A 24348-nucleotide genomic window follows, 5' to 3' on the forward strand; every position below is an offset into this window, starting at 1 on the left:
GTTCCTCCAGGCTGTTATATAGGTTGTAGCCCTACTGCTCCTGTACAAGCATCTACTCACCCATGTGAGTAAGAGCATGTGAGCTGGTGCTGGCTGCCTCAGACTCTGAGAAAGGGCATTGATCTTTGGAGCTCTTCCTGAACCGAAAGTAATAGATCTTGTACCTCTTTCCTGCTCTGATAGGGCTGTTCTGATGCAGGTACAATATCTGAGTATGTTTCTGTAACTGTTCCCTTGCTTTAACTAAAAAGCAATGTTTTTCACTATCTAATTGATTTTTTTTTTGTTATAAAAATTACTGTTAGTAAGTGCCTCTCTTGTAGCATGGACTTTAACTTTTGGAGTGAGCAAGTAACTGTAGTTCAGAGGAAATTATCTTACCAGCTGCAGCAGGCAGCTATATGTGTAAGTGCTAGCTGCACGTTTAAACTGCACTGAGGGCCAGGCTGGTGACAAACCACATCTGTCAGGCTGAAGAAGACATAGCTGTAGCTTTGCTAAAGCCCGGCATAGGTGTGCTACTCTTATCATAACTATCTAACCTGGGAGTGAAACTGAGATGGAGACAAAGGCTGGGATGGTGTCTGGGAGCTGCCCACGCTCTCTGGCTGCTTTCTGGGAAGGTGGACGTGTTGCTGGATACTGCTTCCCCAACACCTGTGACTGCAGGGGCGGCAGCACTAAGGGAGGTCTGCGAGACTCATCTAACTTGTTTCTTCTTGGGCTCCTTGGCTTTTTCTGAAGTATCGGTTTATTGGTGCTGGCCTGTAACTGACCCCTCATCACATTGGGTTTCTGATCAGGTTGAGGCAGGTCAAGTCCCTTATTACTCTTGTCTTGTCTTTGGAGATCGCTTACAGGTTAGACTAGATGAGCTAATGCCCTGGCTGGATTCACTCTGCTAGGTGATTCATCGCCAGCATCCAGGGAAGGAGCGCTTTGGCCGTCCTGCTGAGATGATACAAATGTAAATGGCGTACAGAATCAAGACGGAAGACAGCAGCAATGCCCAGCAGTAAGCTGTTACCTCGGAGCCATAGTCCAGTGAGGTCTAAGGCCAGGAGTTTCCTGGTTTCAGTCTTTTACTACAGTTAAATGGAGCTTTAGTAGCAATGCTGGCAGCAGCTAGCCTAGCTTCAGGCACGAGCAAAGCCGCGCTTCTTTCAGTTGGTACTGAAGAGGGATATCAGCTGCTGATGACAATCAGTGAAGAATTAAAGTCTGAGGGTGAATAAATATTGCTTGTCTTTAAGATGAATGAGTTGTCGTGTCCTGCAGCCTGGCTTCTGAAACTGCTGGGAGCTGCAGACAGGTTTCCCTGCAGACATGCTGCTCCCCCCCTCGTGCCTCTGCAGGGGCTGGGAATTGGAGTGGCAACTCTCACTTGAATTCCAAAGAAAATTGCATAGCACTTCAAACTAAGCGTTGCAAGCAAGGGTGAAGGGCTGTTAGTTATTGCCGTGATGAAGCTAATCCAGTCCTGAGAAGGATAAAGGGTTGCTTAGCAATACTTTAGCAATGACCAACAATGCTTTGCCAGGCTTTTACTGTTTACTGAGACTTTAATACTGGCTCAGTGGGTTTTTTAGTGGAATGTTTTTACTATTTTTGTAATGGTCTCCCCTCTTGAGAAACTGTCAAACTCATCACATATAATGAACGGGCAGCAGGCAGCAAGCTGTTGATTGCTGATCATGTGTTGATTTTTGGCCTGACCTCATTAAGATTCCTTATCTCCACCTTCTCTTTCCCTAGGAGTTCTTAAATTAGCTACAGAGATTAGATTATTTAAGTGCTTTTCATATAAATGCCTCCTGGTATGTTTATTTTTCCTAAGCCACCCCTTGTCTGTGTGGAAGCTCATTGCTGGTACTTGATGGAGGGATGTACTGGGCAAGAGATTATCTGAACCAGTCCAGAGTCACATATTGCAGGAAATGTTACCGTGGCCTTCTGTAAAAGCCTTTAACAGGGAAAGATGTATAAGGTTTCATTTAATATTCCTTAGTAGCATAACTATTAAGAAAAGTCACCTTGATGGCAAAAGGCTGCTACGTACCATGCCATATATTCATATACATTCCATTAAAAGACATATTGAGGGTCAAGTGTTCATGTTTTTAGATATTCAGCTGAAAAGTATAAGCGCACACCAAATAAACTGATCTTCCTTTTCTCTGTTGAGGCACCTGAGTCACGGCTGTCACTGTAGAAAACGTGTAGTAATATTTTGGGGAAAGGAAAACACATTAAAGCTGAGGAGTGCATCTGGATTCTTTAAGCATTCCCCTTGGCCATATCTACACTTTGTTGCCGATGCTATCGGGGGAACCAGTAACAACATGGTAATCCCCAGCAAAACATAGCTCACATTTTAACTGTGTCCAGAGACTACTGTGCAAGCAAGCGCCTCTGTGGGACTTCGTCATGCAGCACAGATGAGCCCTGCGTGTTCCCCCGTCCAGGCAGCCAGACCGTTAGCTCCCCTGCGTGACAACCAGAGCCTTCCTGGCCTAGCTGGGAGTAGGGGTCCCATTTAATCAGAGGTGTGTGTAGCAAAGGACCTGTGGCAGTATGACCGGTTGCCACACGTTTGCAGTCAGTGTTCATATAATAGCCAAATAAGAGTGTTCAGCCTGGGAGCTCTACAGAAAACAGTGCTGTGGCGTGGCTGCTGGGGGCTTCGGCAAACCCACCTGGGTGGCATACAACAGCCCTCTAGGAGTTCTGAATAACTGTGTATCTCTGCAGCTTTGCGTATATTCCACAGTTGTAATATTGATTACTATGAGATGGGATGTATCTCTGGTCTTGTGAACACCAGTACAACTTCCAAGACTCTGGAGGACACAATATCTCTCAGGCATTCAGCTCCCTTATCTGTGCAAATTGGCAATGAAGAATAAAGATAAAGTGAACACATTTCTAGAAGCTCCTGGTGCTTGCTCTGTGCTGAGATTCTGGTTTTAATTGTCACAGGAATTTATGTAGCTCAGATTATTCAGCTGGGATCCTGAATTTCTTTCAGCACCGCTAATTCCACTAACTTCTTAATTTTCAGCATGTTTAGAGAAAGTACAAAAGCAAACATCTTGGAACTGAGCCGGGAGCCTGCAGCACCGTCACCTTGGTTTGAGACATGGGGCACAGCCTGCTGTGGTTTTGTGGACCCATGAGGAGGGCACACCAGGTGAGACCTTTCCTTCTGCTTTGGTGAGCTGTACTGTTGGCTCAGCCACTGAAGCGATGCCCTCAGTGTACCCAGCACTGTGCCAGCTGCCCTGTCACCTGTTTGTCATCGTGCTGAATCACCTGGGGAACATTTGATGGCTAGACACCACAGAGCACCAAGTCACCTCTGCTCTTTGATGTTTCTAGAGGGCAAATGAAGAAAGCACCTTCTCTTCTGAATTTCCTCTGCAGTCCTAGTCTAGCTGTAATCTCCATAGCTCTGACTTGGAAAGGAAGAATGGGAATGGACTTTGAAGTTAAAATTCATCGTTTAGTTGTCCCCAGATGCATTATGAATATTACCCCAAAATCCAGTTCCAAACCCCTCTGTATTTAGCAGACACGCCTTGAAATCTGAACGTTGTCCTCTAAAACCATGACTAGACTATGAAAGTGACTTAGATAAATGTCATCTTTGATCTTCCATCAATGCTGTCCATTGAAGCATAGAGTGCAGCAAAGAATTAGCAGTGACATTTTTAGTGAGCTGTTAGTATGGGCCTCCCTAAGAGTCCTTCAGGCTTCTTTAAATCTGAACTGAAGGAAGTCTTTCCAATCTTAAGAGAATCACTTTACCACTAACCTTGTAGCACTGCTCCTTATGATGTGAGCTCAGTGTATTAACGCAGCCGTTCTGCTTGTATTTTATTGCTGGTATTTTTATAAGGTATTTGACTAACTGTCTGTGGGAATCCTTCAGCACAGAGCTATTTCTGCATGTCTATTTTTAGATAGCACCATGAAATCAGTATTTTGGTGCCTTCTTGGTATGTGTAGACTAATAAAATCCAATATATTCATCTTTTCTACTCACTTTTTCCAAGCCTGTCTTTCTCCATGGCCCTCGGTGGGTACAGATATCTGACACTGAAGGTTTATCTGAGGCTTTTTGAATACTCTCTGCTATACTTGACTGCAATCGGTCTATAATATTTATTACTTCAATGAGCTTAGTAGCTGTGAGAGGAAGGGAAAGCCACACAATAACAGCAATACGTGTGAGACTTAGCACATTCCCAGCAAAACCAAACCTCCACTTGGGAAGAAGGATGATGATGGCATGCTCCATAGAATAAAACCTAACTTGGGGTAGGTGTTCTGGTATGAGCCTCCTGTGATAATGCAGGAAGTCTCACTTGGCATTGCTCAGTGACAGGGGTGTCTGCAGCTGTGTCAAGCTCCAACTGAGTTCTGTGGCTTGGTTTTCTCTTTCTGCCCTCCCTAGGAACATAAAGAGAAGAAAATCATTCTTCACCTAGCCTGGGGTAACAAAAAGCATCACTAAACCTTGGTGATTTGGCTGGATGGGGTACCCAGAGGCAGTGTTGGAGGCTGCTGGAGGCTTACGTGTGGGTGCCAGGCATCTCCTGATGCTCTTCACTGGCAAAAGGGTTGGGAGGCTGATTTTTAAAATGAAAAGGGGTTTTGTCCCAAGTATTTTTAGGAAAGAGGGGGATATGGGGGATGATCTGTTCAAAGGAAGCAGGTAGGTAAGAGAGGAAGAGACAGGAATGCTCTTACAACAAAGTATTAATTTTTCTGTAGGGATCTCCTACCTACATAGAGAGGAACAAGCTCCAGACCAAATGGCTAGACATGCAGGGAGGGGATTTAATCCCACAAAGGTAGGAAAATGTGCTTGAGGTATGTATTATTTCTCTAGCTTTTTATATTTCTTGTGCTAGCCAAGCTGCGTTTGTTTTGGAGCCAGTCCACCGTCTGTACGCGTGTCGCATACCTTTGCCCTGCAGCTTGGAGCGTGGGCAGGGCAGGAGCCCTCTGGAAGCGCAGGACCGAATACTTTGGATGGTTTAGGGAGTTGAATCATCTTGCCAAAGGGTCAGACAGGCAAGATGCAAGGAAATCGGTAGGAAAATTTGGTTGGGCCTGGCACTGCCTCTTTTGGTGACAGTGAGCTGTTAATGTGACTCAGGTACCTCTTGAGACCTCACCCTTAGACACCAGCGCTGGGGTGGGAACAGAGGGGAAAGGCTAAGACACTAGAGGTGTGGTTTCTGATTTGGACCAAGAGACTGTATTTAGTCTCAAAACCAGCAGACTTGTCGGGAAGTTGCTGCATGGTACCTGTTTATTCAGTTGCTTAAGACCTGCCCATCTCTATGCATGCTTCAGCTATATTTGATATTTTCCCATTCCATCATGCAATGGTTTTGGGAATTCTACCAGTCGGTGAGGTAATCCAAGTTAAACTATTCTACCTTCCACCCTTGTTTTGAGGCTCTTTTCCCTGAGGATTTTCTTAGACTGAGGTGTTTCCATACCAGTGCCACCAGCCCAGACGGCTGTGGGCTGTGGCAGAAATCATTAAACTGGCTTTGCACTGAAGAAACTATTCTGTGTAATTATAGTCCGGTTATAAAAGGTAGCTAGGACACATCTGCTGAAGTTAACTGTAAGTTCAACCAGGGCAGACGTTCCAGTCTGAGGAACTTTCCTAGAGCTTTGTGAGATTTGTTTCCCTGAGCCCCCAGCCAGCTGGGAGGTGGATCTCTTCAGGGGTTAGCGCATCCCAGCTGTGGGTAGAAGTGGGATCACCGAGGGCTGTTCAGCCTAGCTAGTCACTGAGCTGTGTGTAGGAAAGCAGATATACAGACATATTGGGTTAGTTCCACAGGGCAAAACCCCAGGCTGGGAGGGGAGATCAGCAGTGAGGCAGTAGCTGATGATATTATTGTGGAAGAGCTTCTGCGTCCTTTTCCCTTTCAAACAATCCTGAGGATCTGCTTCAGCCCTCTGAGATGGGCCTTGAGGTAGTCCTCCCACACAGGAGCTATTTTTACTTCCATTTCTTGTTCCTGCTTGCCACCAGGCACCTTGTGATGAAAGCAGTGCCACCGTCCAAGGTGGAAGCTTCTCACCTTGCACCGTTCTTGCGCTGAAGATAGTCATGGCTGAGGGGAGGCTTCCAACAGGGACAGAGGTACCAATGTCCCAACATAACCTTTCCTCCCTACTCTATGAACAGAATTCAGCTGCTGCTGACACCCTCCCCCTCCAAGAAACGGAGGGCGTAATACCTGTGTTTCTCAGCTTTAGCCTCTAGCCTGTGGCATCATCAGTCCCTCCCCTGGCAATTAGGAGTTAAGAGAAGAGTGAGATCTACTTAGTCCCTGCCAAGAGCAGCTGTAAGCACCCAACCAGGGTGGGTGCTGGGCGCCGTTTTCAGCCCATGCCACCTTAAAGTATCAGTCCAGGTCTTAAAGCCCTGGAAAGTGCTGGGATTTCAAACTTCTCCATCCTGTACCTACCCTCTTTGTTCTTGCTTCTGCCTGTTGCCTAGTTCAACCACCTGGGGCTTTGGGCCTTCCATGAAGTACATGACTTCTGCCGTGCATGGGGACTCCAGTAACTCAGCAATACTGGTGTGGATGGAAATCCCCCATGCAGGTGGACACCTGACAGCTGGGCACTCAGCTATCAACTGTGTTGGTATCATAGTTTTCTGCTGGGTCTGAGCTTCCATAAGTGGCCCAATCATTAACTCAACCAAAGTCGAAGTAGAAGATTTCAGTAGGATTGAGATAAATCTCAGCTGGCAACTTGCAGGAAAAATAAAACATTATCCCACCCAGCTTTGCAGTCAGATTATTCACTTAGGAGTAGGTGCATGCTTTTCTCCTTGGAGGTTACTCACATGATAGAGAAGTTACTATAACAAAGTTTTCAGAAGACATGCATAATAATGACAGTGTTTTCAAATTATTTTCTTTCTGAGGGTGTCTATGTACCTTGGTTCAAAGGGACTTTACGAGAATCAGTTTCATCAGCTGTTGCCTTCAAAGGAAGGGCTTCTTGTTTTAAGAAAACATGGCTATTAACTAATGCCTTTTCTTTGATCTTTGCTAGCAAAATTTATTTTAATTTCTTTAGTAGCCTTTCTTCCACATACAATTTGTGGTATGCTCACTTATTTGTTCTTGAATTAGTTTCCAATTAATTATCAGAGCCAGTTACAAAAAATCCATCCAATATGACAAAAAGGCCATTTTTGTAGAGCTGCAAAATCAGGCAAACGCTGTCTCCTTTCATGTGGTTTGACTTTAACCTAAAGTGCCCTGAAGGTAAAAGATGAGGAGATGAACTACTTCTTGCTTCTGACGGGCATTTGCAGTCAAGTGGGATGTGAGCGCAGAGCAGGAAGCACTTTGCCAATAATAAATCAGATGTCCCGAGGAGGAAAAGGTTGATGGGGACTTCAATGATGTTTTCTTCTCTGTTATTAGTACCTGCACAGTAGGATTAATGTCCCATGTTTTCTGAGGTGAGTCAAACATACAAGCTTGCCCTTGGCTGGGAATGCTGGGCTGTGCTCCGAAGCCAGCACTGCAGCCAGGCGGGCAGCGCGGTGGGGCGGTGGGACGCCTGCATGTCCCCCCCACGGAACCAGGCATGCCCTTAGCCAGGGCTGGGAATGTGAACTCGTATAACCTCCCTGAGCTCAAAGAAACACAATTGCACTTCACATGCTTGAAAATATGTTCCTTAACTGCTGGCTTGTTGAGCCCACGTTTCCAAGCCTTCAGTAAAATCTGTAAGCGCTGCATATTTGGTAACCACAGCTTCCTCCGTGCTGTTCCTGGATAAGGATTATTTTGCTTTGCTTATTTACATGATGTATTATCAGATTTAAACCCTTCCATCTGTGAGGTGCAAGTGGTTTCAGGTCACTGTCTTCTGCATTGAACATGTGTCATGGCAGCTGGATCCAGCCCTTCCCTTTACAAACTTTCACAGTGTTATCCCTCTTCCTGCTCCATCACTTACAGCCGTGCAGTAGCTGGGATAGTTTAGTAGGCTGCTCGATCTCCTTTGCTCTGGTCAGAGCAAGACTTGACAGCACTTCCTTTTTGCTTTTCTGGTTGCTATCAGCAGTGAAGCTGCATGGGTGACGGTGGTGGCAAGGTGCCCACGAAAAACCCTCTAAAGCGAAGCCCATGCAGAGACACGAGGACAGCCCGTGGAGAGCTGGGGTGCTGCTGCTAAAGATTTCCTCCTGACTTGATAAACAGGATTTTATGGTCTAGAATGGACATATCTGGTGCTAAAGTAATTTATTTTTTTTAAACGAGCAAAATAACCTGTGCCTCGGTGCTGTAGCACTATTTAGATCCTCACTTGTCTTGTGAAGGAGTCATTGTAGTTTTGAAGAGCTGGAGAAGGGTGGCAGACTGGTAATGCCACCTGGAGCTGCTGTAGCAGAATCTTACATGGCATCTTCATTAGAGCCCCTGAACTATTAATTACTTGGAAAACTCATTTGTGGGCAATGACAGTTCAATAAGGAAGTGTGCTGAACTGAAATAGAAATTATAACGCTTCCGGAGAAAATAGCTTTTTTATTCTTGCTGCCCACACAAGCAGAGTTGCTGACTAGAAACCCAAGAGATTAAAAAGGTTATCGGGCAGGAGTGTGCTGATTACCTGCCATAAAGCATTCTGTTCAGCCAAGCAGACCATCACCACTGTAATTTTGCCTGACTGATGATTGCAGGTTTAGACTTTAATTCTGCTGTCTGCTCTGTGTGCAGATGGACAGCTGCACGGACTGCAGCCAGATGAGAGGAGGAACCTGTGCTCAGGAGTGATTTTAATCTTCTGCAATGCCTCAGACTTTCTATTTTGGTAGAAATGTCTCTAAGCATCTCTAAGCTTTATCAAGTGAATATCATAGTTCAAGACTGTGGTTAACAAACCACTGAAAACAGCATTACTGTTTCCAAAATCTAAGTAACATTAATGTTTCCATAAATACCATATAGCATTTCCACACAGTTTAGAAACTGTAGTTGAATTGTGGAAAGTGAAATTGTAACACAGGCTTACGTAGGTCATTAGCTATCGGGGTTGCCAGACTTCCCTCGTCTGGAAGAGATAGTATCTTGGCTTGAACCATAGTTATTGTCTCTCTGGGCAAAAAGACCTTAGGTTGGCTGAAGCTGCAAGGAGCTTTCTTTTCCATTTCTTGTTAGGAGCTAGTGGATGAAAAATGTAAGCAGCAGGATAAAGGATCGAGGGATGATGCTGACCCTGAGCTACGAGCTGAGCTGGGGGGGTTGGGGGCAGACTTGGGGAAAGGACGGTGATGATTGTGCAGGAGACAGATGGAGAGATGGATGAACAGAGGTGGTGAGCTGTTTAGGAGAAAATGAGTCAAAGTCGAGAGTGACCCACAATCAGGAACGGTGTTTGGAGCAGTGCTGTGAGTGGCAGGACTCGGGGGCACAAGTCCACAGTCTCATGCCCAGAAGGTCAGTGCTTGAATCTGTAGAAGCATCGAATGTGGGTCGGTGAGCTGGGACTCGGCTTGAGTGTAAGTGCCAGTGCCAGCCAGACACACAAAGATAAAGGTTTTCTTAAAGTGATGCAACCACTCAAGTATCTCTCTACTTTGCTTTTGTAAATTAAGGTGTTTTCTGGGGTATAAATATGAGCCAGTGTCTGAACAGGCAATGGAAAGACTATAGCTTCATCCCTTCAAGTGATGTACTGGCATTCACAAACTAAAAAAACCGTTTTACAGCACAGTTGTATTTCAGATCCTATCCAACCTGTAACGAATCCTGATTATCGTAATGCCACTTACAGCACTTGCATCAAGCGGAGTTCAACAGCATCTTCTAGCATGCCTGCTGCTGGGTATGTGCTAAAGTATTTTGTTGAGTCGGGGCCTTGGTATCTTTCTATATTGTTAGGTCAAGCATCTCATTTTAGCTAAGTGCCTTATTACCTTCCACTTTTACCTTTGTATATATGCACGATACAAGTTTGACACCCAGTGAAACGGATGCCACCTATAGTCAAATTTAATTGCAATGAAACGAAGGCACTGCTTAGGTTTAATAGCAAAATAAACTTTTCTGGTTCTTGAGGGCCACTGAGATCCTTTGCCGTAGGGTAAGACAAGACCCTGTGTGCAGCCTCTTATGTCTGAGTGGTGGGAGAGAGTTAATCAATCCATTTTGCATCAGATTCAATGGGAAGGACGTGTAGGATCTGGAAAGGCTTTGCTGCTGGAGGACATGGTGGAGGCAGATACTGAAGCCCGTATCTAGAGTCTGTACCAGCTACCACCGCTTTGATTTGAAAATTTTCTCCTAGTCAAGGGCAGATTCTTTAAATGGATGCTCTGTACAGAGGTCCCTGCAGTCAGTGTGGTCCTGTGCAGGTGTTAAAGCTGAGATTAGGCTTGGTGATTGCCTTCGTTGCTCAGCAATACATATTCTGCCTGTCTTTGACGTAACCATTAAATTAACCGCTTCCTTTAAGTGTGCTGGAGGTTAACAGGATGTCAATATATAAAACAAATTTTCTTAATGTCAGCACAGAGCCTTTGTTATCCCTACTAGTCACAGTGCCAAAAGCAGAAAGGTGTTTCTGCTCACAGGGGATCCCATCCCCAACTGGTGTAACTGGTCAACACCCTTCCACTGATTCCTGTGGCTTTGGGGTCAGCCCTGGAGCACGGAACAGTCTGACCCTTCTGGGTAATGGAGATATTTGGAAAAGCTGTCTGTAGAGCTAATGCAATAGGTGTCTTTTCTGGTGTTTATAGTTATTGAGCAGATTAATACTGGTAAGTATTAAATAGGGTCATCTGGAAAGGGATAAGCACTCTAGCTTTTGCCAACAACCCACTTAAGCACACGCTTAGAGATAAGCACTCATATTAAGGTAAATGGAGTTGTGCACAGGCTTGGTGTTGAGCAAACCCAGGGTTTCTGGGTTTGGAGAAGCTCATTGTTTGAAATCAATTTTTTATCCTTAATGAATGGAAATTAAGCTCTATTATGAGAATTAATTTTCATTAAACGAAAAAAAGTGGAACTATTAAAAGGTAAAAAAGTCAGGATGAAAAAGGAAGTGATCCAATCTGAATGCCATAAAATGAAAAGAACATGATTTCAAGAAACATTAAAAAAAATTTCCCATCTTCCAATCTGCTTTAAAACTTACTCAGACGCCCAGGTTGCCTGGCAGGGTCAGCTCCGTGCCTTGGGGAGTGGATTCCTGTGCTTGATGTCTCCAGTACTCCTGGTGAGTGCCATGGTCAGGTCCAGCCAGCCCAGGGAATGACCATGTTGGGGTAGGAGGTAGGAAGGGTTCTCCCCTTGCTGAGCTGGCTGGAATAAGGTAAAAATAAGGTTAAAACTTCTCCATGCAAATCCTTAGAGCAACACCGTTCATTAGGAAGCAACTATCTGCATGGAGTGAGCAGTCGTTGCACGTGCACTTCAAAAATCTTAGTTGGAGCTTGAAATATTCAAATTGAAATATTCAAATTCAGACCTGCTTTGGATGCTACAAAGCAATGTTTGGAGAGGCAACAACTAAGACTGAAGCAAATCTGACCTCCTGCCAGGAATACTGCAGGAGTGTGCAAAAGCTGATATGAAGAGAGCTCCTGGGTTGGCGTCTATGCCTTTGTCCCGAAGAGGAAGATAAAATGGTAAGAAACACTCTGAATCCTGCTTTTTCCCTTGAAGCACCATGGAAAATCCGCTGCTGTGCCGAAGTGTATCAACATCAAAAGGGAGGGAAGATTTTTCCAGAGAAGTCCAGCACAAACTGAGAATTCCCACTATGCTCAGTGGGAGAGTGTATATATATATATATATATATTTATTTCTGTATATATGTAACTTTTTATATATATAAAACTATATAATCTTGGCCCTTCTTTTGGCAAGTTTATGACTTTTTTGTAGGGCAGAGTGTCCCCAGCTGGGGGGGATGGGCGGTGCATGCTGGCATTTCCCTGTCAAGCAAAATTGGCATAAAGACAGGGAAAAGAATTACTATCAGATCTTGGATGTGAACTCTTTTTAACATTAAAAATGGATAAGCTATGCTCTTGAGAGGAAGGCAGAGGAGGGAAGGGAAGCTGGGGCAGGGCTGACCCTGTGGTGGGTCAAGAAGCACTCCCATTAATAGCAATCTGCAGCATTGGGCTTTTAACCAGCTCATTAAAAGCTTGATTTGCGCTGTGCCTGGCGAAGGAGTGCCTCCTGCTTACCTGCCCACGGTGATGGAGGACAGGGCCTGCCCTGCTCCCACATGCAAACGAGGATTTATATGGCTAGAGCTGAAAATTTGGCAAGTGAGTACACGAAATTTAAGGTTACCTGTAGGCAGCTGTTGCTCACCCTGTGGGTGTTTTATATGGCTATTTAATTGCATGTTGCTCAGTACTAAATGAGTATGACTTAAGTGAATAACCACAGCAACACAAATGCTGCTGCCTCTGAAATAAAGGAGTTTGAGAAACAAATGCTTAACTAATAATACCGTGCACTTTTTGAAGTAAGTCTGTACCTTACCTCTGATAAGAAGGAAAGAAATGGTCTAGTTCTCAATAATAAACCCAAAAGTATTTTAAGGACTTTTTTTCACGCGCCCCCCCCCCCCTTTTTTTCTATTCTTTTCCCAAGTTGCAAAAATATTGTCCGATAATGAAATGAAAACAAGCTGAATAGTTACATTCAGTGGAGGAGGGAAGAGGTAGTCGCGGACAGCTGGAGCATGTCTGGGCCAGTGTCTCAGCTCTTTTCTTTCTGCTAGTTTAGTGCCACTCCAAGAATGCAGACAATGCTGGCTACGACTGTTTCATATTTGATTTCCACACTTAAATCTGTGCCTGTTAAATGAAACCCCATTGTCAGGCTGGCACGCATCCGTGCTGCCTCCTCAGGTCCTGCTTCAGAGCTCTCCGTCTCTGTTCGGGTGTCCTGCTCGCATCCCTTCGGCGAGGATCAGGTATGCGAAGAGTATGTGGCTGGTTTTGTGCTGCTGGTGGCATTGCAGCAAAGGCTCTTGGACTTTTCTTGCAACTGCATCCATGGGTAGCCCTCGTAAATCTTGGTCTGAGGGCAGACAGAAGTGCTGCAGGGGAGGGATGGGGGTTTGGAACAGCCTCGAGAGCGGTGGATCAATCGGGCACTTGGCTGGAGCCGGGCTGTGGGCAAGGTACAGGCTGTGCTGCCCGCGGGAGAAAATGCTTGGGCAAGCAGGGCCTGATGCTGCAAAGGGCTGGGATCCTGCCCTGCTCCAGGAGAGGAGGCAGCTGGGGATGCTTTTGGTCTCGGAGGGGCCCGTTGCCTGCTTTGCTGGGCTGGGACCCGGGGGATCAGCGCTTGCAGGGCTTTGCTGAAGGGCAGCAGGAGCAGTGCTATGTATTGGGAGCAGAAGTGCTATCTATTGGAAGCAAAGCGGCAGCTGTGAATAACAAAGGATCATTTCATATCCTCTGTAAAATACCAAGGAGGGCATGAAAACTAGAAATCTTACTAATAAAGTTTAGGGGGCTACAAAACCCAACAGCTGTCCAGTCCTTTAGACTGCAGACCCTCCTGGCCTTTCTTCCCCCACCATAAGTTGGTACCATGGTCTGATACCTGCTTGTGCATCACTTGTGTGTGTGACTTATCGTTCAGTAAATGCCAGTAATGCCAAAGCAGACGGAGCACTGCCCACAGTAGTTTGCAGTCTACTTCAGCGTGAGAGGAAGGAGAGCAGAGGGGATGGGGCCGTGGTACCTTGGGGTGTGATGCTGATCGGAAGAAGAAGCACTTGCCGTGTTTTGATGCTTCAGATGCCCTGGAGGAGTCCACTGCTGGGCTGTTGTCATGGGAACACTGTTATTTTTGGGGATTCAAGATTGGCTCCAAACAAAGGTTAAAAGGAAGAAAAAAAACCTGAAAAAACAGAGGGATCAGATGCACAGTAGGTGAGATTTTCCTCAGCACAGCAAAATCGGTGGATATCTGAGCCAGCCGCAGGTCCTCCAAGGTGTGTGGGCAGAGGTGTGTCAGGCTGGACACTGATGCTGTGCCTCACATGGGAGCTGGTCCGGAGCATGGTGCTTGTGCTCTGGCTCCGCTCCGGGTCACCTGAAAGCCTGTTCCTCCTCCTGCCCTCACTGCTCATCCTCCCACACTGGCGAGGGGCTGCTGCCTGGGGCTCTACTTGGAGCAGAGAAGGTATGTGCTGGATGCTGGTTATTTTTCACACCTTTTTTGCTGTTTGGGTAACAGATCTATGTCTGTGCAGGTTTCAGCAGCTCTGTGCATTAATGGCAGCACAGTCTTCACAGTTGTAAAGAAGAGCAGAAAGGCAAATCTTCAGGTTATGCTTTTTGTAATGTCAAAAGCAAATCATAATTTCTCTAAAATTTCGCCTAGGCTTTAAATTTGGATGCCCAGGCTATGTATGTTAAAAGTGTGTCCCTTTGGTTGAAACGGTACTGCGATGTAATGGGTATGAAGGGCCAAATTGCTCATTCATGAAGTGATTTAATGAAATGTTGCACATGGTTTCATGGGCACTGCTAATCTTGATGTGAGTGCATTTGGGATCTGCCTGTCCTGGCACAGCTGTGCTGCCCTCCTGGCTAATTACCTTTATTATTATTGCCACCTGTAATGTTAACAGCATTACAGGTGGCAATCCACCTTCCCTGCCACAACCAATGCCCGCTTTTAAATGTCCGAACTGGAGCAGTCTCACAAAGGTCATCACAAAACCTGAAGATGCATGGAATATGGCTGAACTCAAGCACAGGTCCTGTATTTGCAGGCTGAGGTGGTACCATTCGTGATGCGATGGGTCTCTGCAGAGGTTTGGGAAGTCAGTGTAGGGAAAGGGGAGCAGGATGTCTTACGCAGGTACTTGGTCCCAGCATTGCAGCATATGAGTAGTGGTGATATGGGCCAAGTAGAAGAGTTGCAACGGCAGCAGCAGATTGCACCGAGGCGCTTTGATGTTCAGTATGCCAAAAGCGAAACTAGCCTTCCACTGAACTGGAGACAAAAGCATTTTGTCACTTTTCTGACCTGCTGAGAGATTCTTTTTTTAAAAAAAGAAAACACTCTAAAACTAAAGACTCAGTATTTTTTAATTTCTTAATTTCCAATTTGTAAAAAAAAAAAACCCACCCTGTTTTTTATATTCAGTCTCCTTTATTCTGTGTCCAACAAAGGGTGTGATGGTAAGGAAAATTAGTAGTTTGAATATCATGAACTTATTAGAGAAAAATATGGATTTTTTTTTTTACAGGGAAGACAAAGTCATTGAAACCATATTTTCTAAAAATACTAGAAGAATAAATTGGAACAGGTATATTTATGCAGTTTGTCATATAGCCTATAAGTACAGTGGGTGGCCTTTAAAATTTAAACTGCATACTTGAATACTAACAAAGTTCCTCATTATGAAAGAAAATGTGACAGGAACTGGCAGAACTACTGTGCTGGTGGGATACTTAATGTGCACCCTCTGTAAGCCCTGCACAGCACGCTTGATCCACAATATTAGCAAGAAAACAGCTTTCCCCGTTGAATGCATCGTCCAGATTGACTCTGCTGCTCCCTTGCTTCCTCCTGCGTGCAACACATATAGATACCATATAGATTCCTGGACTTGTCACCCAGACTGATGGCACTTGCACCTACCTCTGCCCTCAGTGGCTCCCCGCAGCAGGATTTTGGCGAGGTTCAGCTCGGCTCTGGGGTAGGTGGGTGAACAGCTTGGCTGCTTGAGCGGGTGCGGGCTGTCTGGGTGCTCAGCCCTTGGTGCCCGCTCGCAGCTCTTGCGCCTCCCTCTTGTCCCGGCGCATCCTTGCCCTGGAGGGGTTTGCTATGGAGCCAGCTCTGTCCTTTGTGCCAGCTGAGAGGCTTTTCCATGCTGGGGGAAGCTTTAAAAGAGCTTTTAGGAATAATTTACACTTCCTTTGATCCAACAACTCTGCAGGTAAAGGACTAATGCTATTAGAGCAAGCAGTAACTAGCTGCTGCTCTCCAGCCAGAGCAGAACGGGCTCTTCTCCTTGATCAGGCTGGAATAACTGCTCAGTGTTTCTTCCCGGTCCAGTGCACAGAGTGGCTTTAAAAGGGGCTGCATCATGCACAGCAGAGGCAGGACCAGGGACCTGCTGGCATGCACTCAAGGCCAGCTGAGAGCATCCTGAAGGAAAAAATACATCTTTTGTCGACTCAGGCATAACATTGCATCCTCGTTGTGCACAGTGCAGCCACAGGTGATATTTACTGTTGGTTGCCAAAAGGCCAACAAAAACTGTTATGTGCATCTCCTGTGATTGCTGTTCTCATGCTCCTGAGGCACATTGGAGCACTTGGAAGGAGATGGCCATCCCCAACAGGGGACACCATCCAAGCCACCAGGCTGGCGCTGACCACCACCGCACAGCTACTTTATTCAGGATTCTCACACTGACAAAGGGGGAGCAGGGAGGAAAGCGAGGGTGCCACAAAGGGGAGTGCCCAAGGAAAACCCCAGGTGGTGCAGAACGGTTATTTTAGTGTCTGCTTCGTGCTGCTTTTGTCACTCGACAAGGAATAAGTTTGGGTTTGATTATTCTTCCCAAGTGCTGCCACAGGCACAGCAGATCCTTGCGTTATTCAGCAGGTCCCCGTCAGGGCAGGGTGTGTTTCATCACTGCCCTTATTTCAGAACCAGATTTGACTGGGGACAGTATCTGTGTTGATGATGGGGAGGTGACATACACAGACAGATTTTCATTCATTTAACTACACCAGCAGTGACTCTGGCTTGCAGCAAGTAATCTTTCTTTTTTTTTTTCTCCAGCATAAGCATCTTGGACCCACGTGCATCTTTGCTGTTCGTTTTGGGCTGGTGAATGGAAAGAAGAGCTGAAGATGTGCTAAAGATGAGAGTCTGTGTCAGAGAACACAAAATAGCACGATCTGGGCTGTCACTTCTGGTGCAATGTAAGAGAGTGTATTGCACAGATCCAGAACCTTAAGCAATATTGTCCTGTGGTTTGATTTCCATTCTGGCATGCTCAATGCAGTAAGGCCCAGGTTTTACATGGCACTTTCCAGTTTTGATATAGGGAATTTGAAAAATACTTGTCTTGAGGCTGAGCCTGAAGTTATAATCTTGGCATATCCATACCATTAAATTCCCGTGGATAAAAGCAGAAACATCTGGATTCATGAGTGGATGTTGGCTATATCCACCAGAAAAAAAAGCCCTCAAGGGATCCTAAGGGGTTCTAGCCAGAATAAATAATACAACAAAATAAGAGTGCTATTAAGAGTAATTATAATACTGAAGCCGAATTATGAGATGAGGGCCAAGCCCTTCTCACAGTCTGCTTTTCCAGCTAAGAGCCCTTCAATTTACACTTAACGCACATGTGGCTGATGGAACAAAGAAAAAATTGAAGAAGGATGAAAGCAGTGCAGAGATTATTCAGCCTTGCTGGTTTAGCTCCAGGCACATCGTTTAAATGAGTAGATGATCAGTTTCCAGTTTGTTTTAAATTCTCTGGCAAGAAATTTTACGCTCCATCCCAAAGTTGGATGTGCTTAAAACTTTATTTTTTAAGGCTTTGCTATTTTGTTTCATTTCTGAAGGCAAGACCCTGAAATTGCTTTGCAGGAGACACCTGCGTGCTGGGGCTGGAAGGGGCAGGCTGGCTGTGTCACCGAGGGGCCACATTGCTGCTTCCAGGCCATGGTGACCCCAGGACTGGGGAACAGTTGCTCCTTTTCTTTCTCACCTCTGGGAGGCTGAGCCCTGCCTTGCTGAGCCAGATGCCATATGCAAGTTCAGCAGCACCCAAAGTCAAGGGAAGAGGCCCAAACTGCTGTGTCCTGTAGACTTGCAGCCTCTCTCGGGCTGCATGCTGTTGTACCAGCACTGCTTGCCTGGTTTAAAGCTGCTGAAAGGGAAAAGGTTTGTACTTCTTGCCCCTTACGTCTTCTCTTGGTGTTTTCAGGGTTAAAAGCTGCTGAACGGCACATCCTCTGGCCACCCAGCCCTTCCTGTGTGGGTCCTCTCCATGCCCACAAGCACCAGGTCAAGCGGCAGGTCTTCCCCTGCTGTGACAGGGTGAACTACACCCACGGGCAGGTGATTAAAAAGTAAGTTGTACATTGCTGAAAATGCCCTTAATGCACCATCCCTCCCCAGCCAAATGTAGTCAGCGTTCCTCGTTATCTGCACTTTGTCCACGCAGATCTGCCTTGCTGACCCTTGCTGGCCTTGCACGTCACCCTTCCCGATTCCCGGAAAGCCTCGTGCCTTTGCCCGCTCTGTAATCTTCAGCCCACGCAGCTTGAGGTGAGTTGTTGCTTCCTTGTGGAATAAAAATGCTGGGGGTCAGTCCTTGCCCTGCCCTCCTCCTTGGTTGCCCTCTTCTCCCCCATTGCCCATACCGCAGCCGACCGGTCAGGCAGCTCCGGGGGGCTGATCCCTGGGTACCACTCCAGCAGGTCCTCCTCCACAGAGGTTGTCCTCCATGGAGACGCTTCTTGGGATGTACTGTCGATGCTTAGCGCACTCTGAATGGTGGGATGCACATCTGGGGCAAGGCGATACTTGAAGCATGAGTGGAAATACCAGTGACATCACAGTGACGTTTACGTTGCTTTGTGTTCCATAGAAGGAATAAGCCTGTTTACACTGTGAGGAGTGGGAGTTCAATTAGCCTTAAAATAGCCTCAACACATCTAGGAAATCCATAAAAGGATGCCCCAGTATTTCTTAGGGCATTATTTTCAGTAGTTCTGGTTATTTAATTCGCTGCCGACATTTGCTATTTCCTCCACTGTGCATTGCCCAGCACCCACATCCTGGGTCTGAGCCGAAAGCTGACAGGACCTAATGCAAAAAAATTCAGAGTGGTACTTTCCATTAGTCTAGCATCTCGACCATCAAAGTTAGACGAGGAAACTCATCTGCTCATAGATGTAACAAAATACTTGCTTTAGATTACATCTCACTGCCACTGTTCCCGTTTGCAGTTGTATTCTTCCGCCTAGGCTGAAGGCAATAGGAAGGTCAGCTGAAACTGCACGGCTCTTGGTTGGGAACGAGTAGTTTGAGAAGCTGAAGAATGAAAGATGAAGCCGAGCTAAATTTAGAATCTCAGCTAAGGAAATATGTGTATCTTCTGTGGTTTTATTTTGCTCTACACAAAGCACACCTTGGTTTTGCATGGCTGTTTGCAGATTGTACTGACTGAAAGAAGGCTTGGGGGGGGGAAAGGCTTTGATGTCTTCAGTAAACAAATAGCAGTGTTAAAAGATCTTCAGTACTTGTTAGCATGCTGCAAACAGCTATGTTTGAAGAAAAATAAACATCCCAAGGTTGATGGAAGGGTAGGAAAGCCATAAAGTACTGTAGTCAAATCCCTGGTATGAGGACATCAGAAATAACAATGCCATGAAAAAACTTATTCTCTCTGCCTTTGGATTAAAAAAGAAAAGAACAAACTGGTTCATGGTTTACCAGCCCTGGGGTGGGAATATGTGGGTATAAAACCCCATGGCCAGATCATTACCATCCATATCACCAGAATACTGTCTGGTCCACTGGAAAACCATGGAAGGATGGAGGCTCCGAGTCCCCTGGAGGTCTTCCTCTCTAGCCACTGGGGCGACGGGGAGAAGACGACTCACCCTTCCTCTAACCCCTGTTTTGATTCAGCTTCCTCAGCGCTTCACCGCCAGCCACAGGGCCACCGGCAGCTCTTAACCCTCACAGCTACAGGACCTGGTCCCGAAAAACCTCATCGGCTTTTACGTTGCGCAACCAGAGAGGTTCCATGAGGAGGCACGAGACACGCATCGCGCTCTCAGAGGATGAGGATTTCACGGCTGCGTGCCTACCGGAGCTTTCACTCTGTAAAGCTTGTTGTACTTGTCTCATTGCATCGCTTACAACATCCCTTTGGAAATTCAAAAGCTTAGGGAATGAACCAAAGGAAAAAGCTAAACAATTATCTCAATTACACCAGCGTAACCCTGAGGATGTTAATTTACATTTATATCCTTTTAACAATCCAAATTAGGTTCAGAATGAGAAAATTTGAGTTTTCTCTGTAAAGGGAAATTAAAAATCGGCAGGTCATGACAATAATCAATATGCCAATATTTACTGCAAATTTAAATCTTATCAAGAGCCTCTAGGGAGCCTCTTGCTTTAGTTTCATACAGTTCCAAGCATTTCTCTGTCAGAAGATAGTTTGCAGGAGCTAGCAAATAGAAAATTCAGACACAATTGACTTTTTAAAGTGTCTGTAGCATCTCTAATGTCTTTTTTTTGACAACGCATTTGTTCTGCCTACCAAAGCTCCATTGCAAATGGCACTGGCAAGGCAAACGCTCCATCCAAAGAACCAGAGCTTATAAGAAAAAGCAGGGGGAAAAGGCAAAATGCCAGAAAAAATGCTTATAACCCCAAAGGTAATAAGTACACTTCTATTAACTTCGTACAAGCCCTTCACTTTCATTGTAAACTTCTCCCTGCTGTATTCACAGTGAGGGTTTGTAGCTAAAGCTGAGGCAGAGACATTTCATAATAAACAGAAGCTCCTTCGAGACTGTAGCCATGGCATGTATGAGCTGTTTACCTGGCACAAAGAAGCACTATTCTGTTTATCTTCAGATGTTCCTACAGAAACAGAGGGTATTGCAGTGTGGTAAATAAGGCTCCTTCACCCCCAGGAATATGTTTTTTTTCCAGACTCGTTGCCCTTCACTTTCAGCTGCGGAAAGCTCATCCTGTGATTTCGGAATTACTTCTTCATCCACCTTCCCAAGAGGATGGACTGCTTCCCAGTGCAGAGAGCGCTAGCAATGTGCTAACAGCAACTGGGGCTGCTGTTTCCAAGGCTGTCCTGCCCACCGCAGCCCCTGTGACACCAGCCCCCTGGTGCCGGCAGCCTCTGCAGGACACAGGCGCGTCCTCCCCGGCCGGACCACCTCCTCCCCAGGGAGAGTTACTGTTGGTGCAACATGTCTGTAGTAAGGAAATTTAGAGCGAATGGGCTCTACCTTGTAACTTGAAATCAAGCGAATCACACAGCTAATGCTGTTGGTGTCTTTGATTGCCCCCAACATGAGAGGTAAGGGCACTGGGAGCTTTGAGAGGCGCTTTGGAGACAGGAGGTCATTCCTAGGATCTGCTCCTGGGCACGGTGGTGGAAAGGTCTTTGATTTGAAAGGGATTAGGGCTGGTGCCTCCCACTGCTCATCAGACTGCAGCCCTGTTTTCTCCCTGCCTGCCACAGCAAATATTTTGTTTGCAAGAGCCAAAGCAATTGTGTTGTGTACTTTATCATATGCAATCCCCCAGGCATGCTGCTGATAACCATCAGACTCATTGCAGACCTGTGGCCCCCCATCCCGCCCCCGCTGCTGGAATGCTGCCATCAGCCGGGGTGGCACTGGGTACCACCACGTGCCCCAGGAGACTGGAATGGTCCATGCTTCAGGGTAAGCCAGCTTGCATGGTGGAGGCTCCTTGGGCTGCTGTGATGACAACATCCCCTCTGCACTGCAAGGAAAACCAGAGTGACAAATTTAATTTACAATTAAACTTACACCTCTGGAGATCCTATAGTACCCAATTCAGCCCATTGGGTGAGATGTAGCATTGAACGGATTTATGGCATAGCGCAGCAGGCTGTGTGGGGCATGTTTATTGGAATAACAGCAGCCCTCTCTGGCAAACGTTATTCCACTTCTAGTTTAATTAAAACACAACTAGCAGGGCTGGCAATTTTCTTAAATATGCCCAATCTTCAATAAAATTAGTATTAATCTCTGTTCAATGTGCAAGTCAGTAAAGCGCATGGAAAATTACACGTTCTTGACTCAGGAATGCAGCTTGGAGGATGACTTCATGTTCCTGAATGAGATCGGCATGCCAGATGCGCTTAGTGCCTGACCCCTTTAAAGGCTCTGAAAGATCACACGTAATTTTAAAATGTATTTTCAAGAATGCAGAAGGAAGAAAAAGGTTCTGATAGCTTTATGTTACTTAGCTTCCCGTTTAACTTGGTTAGGGCGGTGTGAATGCCTCAGTAACATAGAGCAGAGCTCTGATCTGTGTTCTGGCTGCACAATTCCAGTAGACACCCTAATGCCTTTCTCGTGGCTGGGGTGGTTAACAATCCATGTTTCTTGCTATTAATTAGAAGCTGTATTTCATTTTCTGCTGAAGAGCTAGCCTTGCAGTATGGCTGACACGCTTGCAGTCCTCGCTTTCAGTCGTGCATTGAATTTCACTGAATTGTTTTATCTGGAGACAAAAGCCACAAACGTGAGTATGGAATTAATAGCTTTTAAAAGTTGTAATTGTATTTTTAGGTCACAAAAATCTGGTGGTATTCAGTATTTCCTGCTTTTGACCCTTTACTCTGCTATAGACTTGAATATCCTTTCTTTTTCCTTGCCCAGCTGCTTGCTCCTTAAATCCTGCTCAAAAGTATCTGGAGAGGGATCCAGGTCTCTGTCATTAATAAGTGTTTTCCTGTAGGAAATTATATAACAGTGTTTTGCACACTTGTATTTTTCCTCTCCCCCTGTGCATTCCATGCACCTACACAGTCATGCTAATTAGATCATGTAATAAACTTGGATGTGGCAAAAAATCTGTTCACAGTGTGTTGCAAGACAGAGCCGGATTTGGAAAGCAGCCATTCATGAGTCTTGTTTTGTTTGAGAAAACCCAAAGGATGTTATTTTACTGAAGATGAAGCAAACCCCATGTAAGAGGGGCTGTAACCTAAGAGGACAAATTATTTTATTCTAGTCCTCTGTGAGCCCTGATGTAAGGGCTTGCTTATACGAAGAAAATTGTGAGAGTTCAACAAAGCCATTAAAAATAATTACATCTAAACTAAAAAGTGTTGTTATGTTAAGTTAAACTTGATTAGTTTAGTTAACTAATTTAAAGTAGTGTTAATCCATAACCTACGGAGGAGCTAAGTTGCAAGGGACTTAACTTTGAGGATCAGAGGTCTTTTAAAGGAAAAGAAGTGTCTACATGGGGTATGGTGATGGATTTAAAATGCATCAATACATTTTTCTATAGATGGTCTTAAACTGCACATAATACAGTAATCCCTGCGTTTGCAGGGCAGTACAGGGGAGTGAGAACACAGCCTTCTCTGACAGTCCACTTAGCGCTGCAACCTTACGCTTGCACGCTCATTTCCAGGGAAAGGAGTAATTTTGAATGTTCCACCAATTTGACAGCAGTGTTTAATTGGTCCTGGGTTTGATTATACAGCTGGTAACGTGACCAGCTGCCGGGTAGGAATTGCTTTCTTAATTTCAGTTCAGATGCTAAGAGTTTTGGCCACCGTTGCACTGAATCGCATTTAAACCTGTAGATCTATTGAGTCGTCTCTTAACTACAACCACAGTAATGTTCGAAACGATCTAGGCAGATGGAGAGCGTTACCAGATAACTGCACTTCTGTGAAGCTAACGAAAGCAGTGGCACGGAGCATAAAAAAGTGACGTGTTATGAAAGACACGGGAGAAGGAGCCGGGGTGGTGGTCTGGGAAAAGCCTGCCTGCAGAGTTCATCAAATGGCCGTTATTAATGAAGTATGGCGATAACCTTCAGCTATATCCCTGATCAACACTAGATGTTGCTATGCTGCTACTCATATAAGCTATACATTAGCGAGGCTTTTAAACGGTATTTACTGCAATTTCCTCTTTCCTGTTTCTGCTCTAAGCTATACCCCGAGTACTGGGTGAGCTGCTACTTTCATTTACTTTTTTTTGAAGTTTCAATTTTATTGTATAATAACAAGTTTATAACCCCCTCGAATGTACACGTAAAATTTTACAGGCAACAGAGGCTCTTATAAGTGATAATGTGAAGCAACTCCTATATGAATGTCAAATATTTACTTAAACTCTGCTTCTGGATTTTTTGCAATCGAAGGGGAATGACATTGTTAACCGGACGATTCCGGGAACAGACTGACAGCTGCAAGGCCACGGAGGGAAGTTTGTTTATAAGGGGGGGGGTGGGGGGAATATATAAAATTTTAAAAAACTGTTTAGCCCTGCTGGGTTTCAGGCTTTCTACTCCCACGTGTTTGAGTGGGAGAAAGGACAAATCTTAGGACGTTGATTTCCCCATGGCAACAGAAAACGGAAATTACTTTAACCCCATCTAGTGACAGATGACTCATTGCTCAGCCTGCTGCTATTTTCCAAGCACTAAAACAATACAGCTGCAAAGAAAAGGCCAGCCTATATTATCTCATAGGCTGAGCGCCGGGGCTCGTGGGAGAGGGCAATTCTCT

At 45.5% G+C, this 24348-nt stretch overlaps 1 protein-coding gene and 1 long non-coding RNA gene across 2 annotated transcripts; one reads left to right on the plus strand and one right to left on the minus strand.

The window, feature by feature from the left end:
- Positions 1-12806: 12806 nt before the first annotated feature.
- TMEM212 (transmembrane protein 212) lies at positions 12807-24316 on the minus strand. The gene is made up of 3 exons (XM_055817389.1): positions 20337-24316; positions 14755-14903; positions 12807-12989 (listed from the first exon to the last, which is right to left on the minus strand). Exons 1-3 carry the CDS (start codon positions 20524-20526, stop codon positions 12807-12809), a joined length of 522 nt encoding a protein of 173 aa, XP_055673364.1. The 5' UTR covers positions 20527-24316.
- Positions 16664-20305, plus strand: LOC129785368 (uncharacterized). Its single transcript, XR_008749347.1, has 4 exons — positions 16664-16993; positions 18010-18154; positions 18250-18353; positions 19722-20305. It is a non-coding gene; the product is annotated as an uncharacterized LOC129785368 (long non-coding RNA).
- Positions 24317-24348: the final 32 nt, after the last annotated feature.

This window comes from Falco peregrinus, chromosome 12 (assembly GCF_023634155.1).
Source record: "Falco peregrinus isolate bFalPer1 chromosome 12, bFalPer1.pri, whole genome shotgun sequence".
Taxonomy (NCBI): domain Eukaryota; kingdom Metazoa; phylum Chordata; class Aves; order Falconiformes; family Falconidae; genus Falco; species Falco peregrinus.